The sequence below is a fragment of the Diaphorina citri genome, unplaced genomic scaffold (assembly GCF_000475195.1).
Source record: "Diaphorina citri unplaced genomic scaffold, Diaci psyllid genome assembly version 1.1 scaffold19579, whole genome shotgun sequence".
Lineage (NCBI taxonomy): Eukaryota > Metazoa > Arthropoda > Insecta > Hemiptera > Psyllidae > Diaphorina > Diaphorina citri.
This window is the reverse complement of record NW_007396932.1, coordinates 1-940: the sequence shown is the minus strand read 5'-3', so window position 1 is coordinate 940 and position 940 is coordinate 1. Positions and strand designations below refer to the sequence as shown.

Below are 940 nucleotides of genomic sequence, written 5' to 3'. Positions count from 1 at the left end.
AGTTGGTCAGTTAGGACTAGCCAATGCCGATATACAGCTACTCATTCACCCTTCTACTATCAGAATACAATATTGGACCTGAAAGTAGGTACCTATTAGGATGAGGAGGAAGAGAAGGAGGGATATTTTAAGCAATTAATAGTAGGCGATTTAACGAAAAATTCATAGATTCATAGTCTGAAAGAGACTTTAACGTAAAAAGAGCTGTTAGTGTCCCCTGTCCAATCAGGTCTGCAACACCTACCTAACTCTCTGTCGGTTCTGTAGCCATTGAACCAGCAATACACATAGAATGCCCAACTTTGGCCGGGAAGTTTGCACAGAACGCTCAGCGCAATAGAATCTATAACGAACAGGGCAGAACCCGGTATTGGTCAAATGGTCAATGGAGTATTGGATTTGACAAACATTGAGAGCAAAGAGGAGCATTTATTATTTCAAAGATGCTTATTAGACTTTAAAATTACCAAGGTCTGATCCAAGTTGAATGAAATGATTGTTGTTCAACAGTATAACTTGAGAAAGTGTGTTACCTTCCAAATTTACTCTTTTTCAAAAAGGTTCACCAAGCCTACAGTCTCATGTTAACTTTATGTTGGTCGCATCAAAAGTCCAATGTGGCCTTTCAACATGAGTCTGTAGATCTAGGATTATAACAAACATATCTGTACTTACTTGACTTACTTCTGCTGGGTGCCTCATACTCTTCTTCATCCTCATCCTGCGTTGTCTGGCTGGGGTAGTATTTGGATGGGTGGTAAGGCTTCTTCTTGGGTTTCTTGGACCACATGGGTTCCTCTTGCTCGGGCTGGGCAGGTTGATCAGATTCCATGGGTGGTGTTAGTGTATCTGCAGGTCCAGCAGGTTTGCTGTACCAGGAGGGCCGGGGTTGGTAGGAGTCTGCCGCAGCTGAGAAGGCCGTCATGCCGCCGTTGGGCAT

General features: G+C 43.4%; 1 protein-coding gene across 1 annotated transcript; it reads right to left on the bottom strand.

Moving 5' to 3' along the window:
* Positions 1 to 240: 240 nt before the first annotated feature.
* On the bottom strand, positions 241 to 934 carry LOC103523325 (the record flags this gene model as incomplete). Its single annotated transcript, XM_008488383.2, has 2 exons — positions 676 to 934; positions 241 to 343 (listed from the first exon to the last, which is right to left on the bottom strand). Coding segments are annotated over exons 1-2 (353 nt in total), but the record flags the coding sequence as incomplete, so codon positions are not given.
* Between the last annotated feature and the right edge of the window lie 6 nt (positions 935 to 940).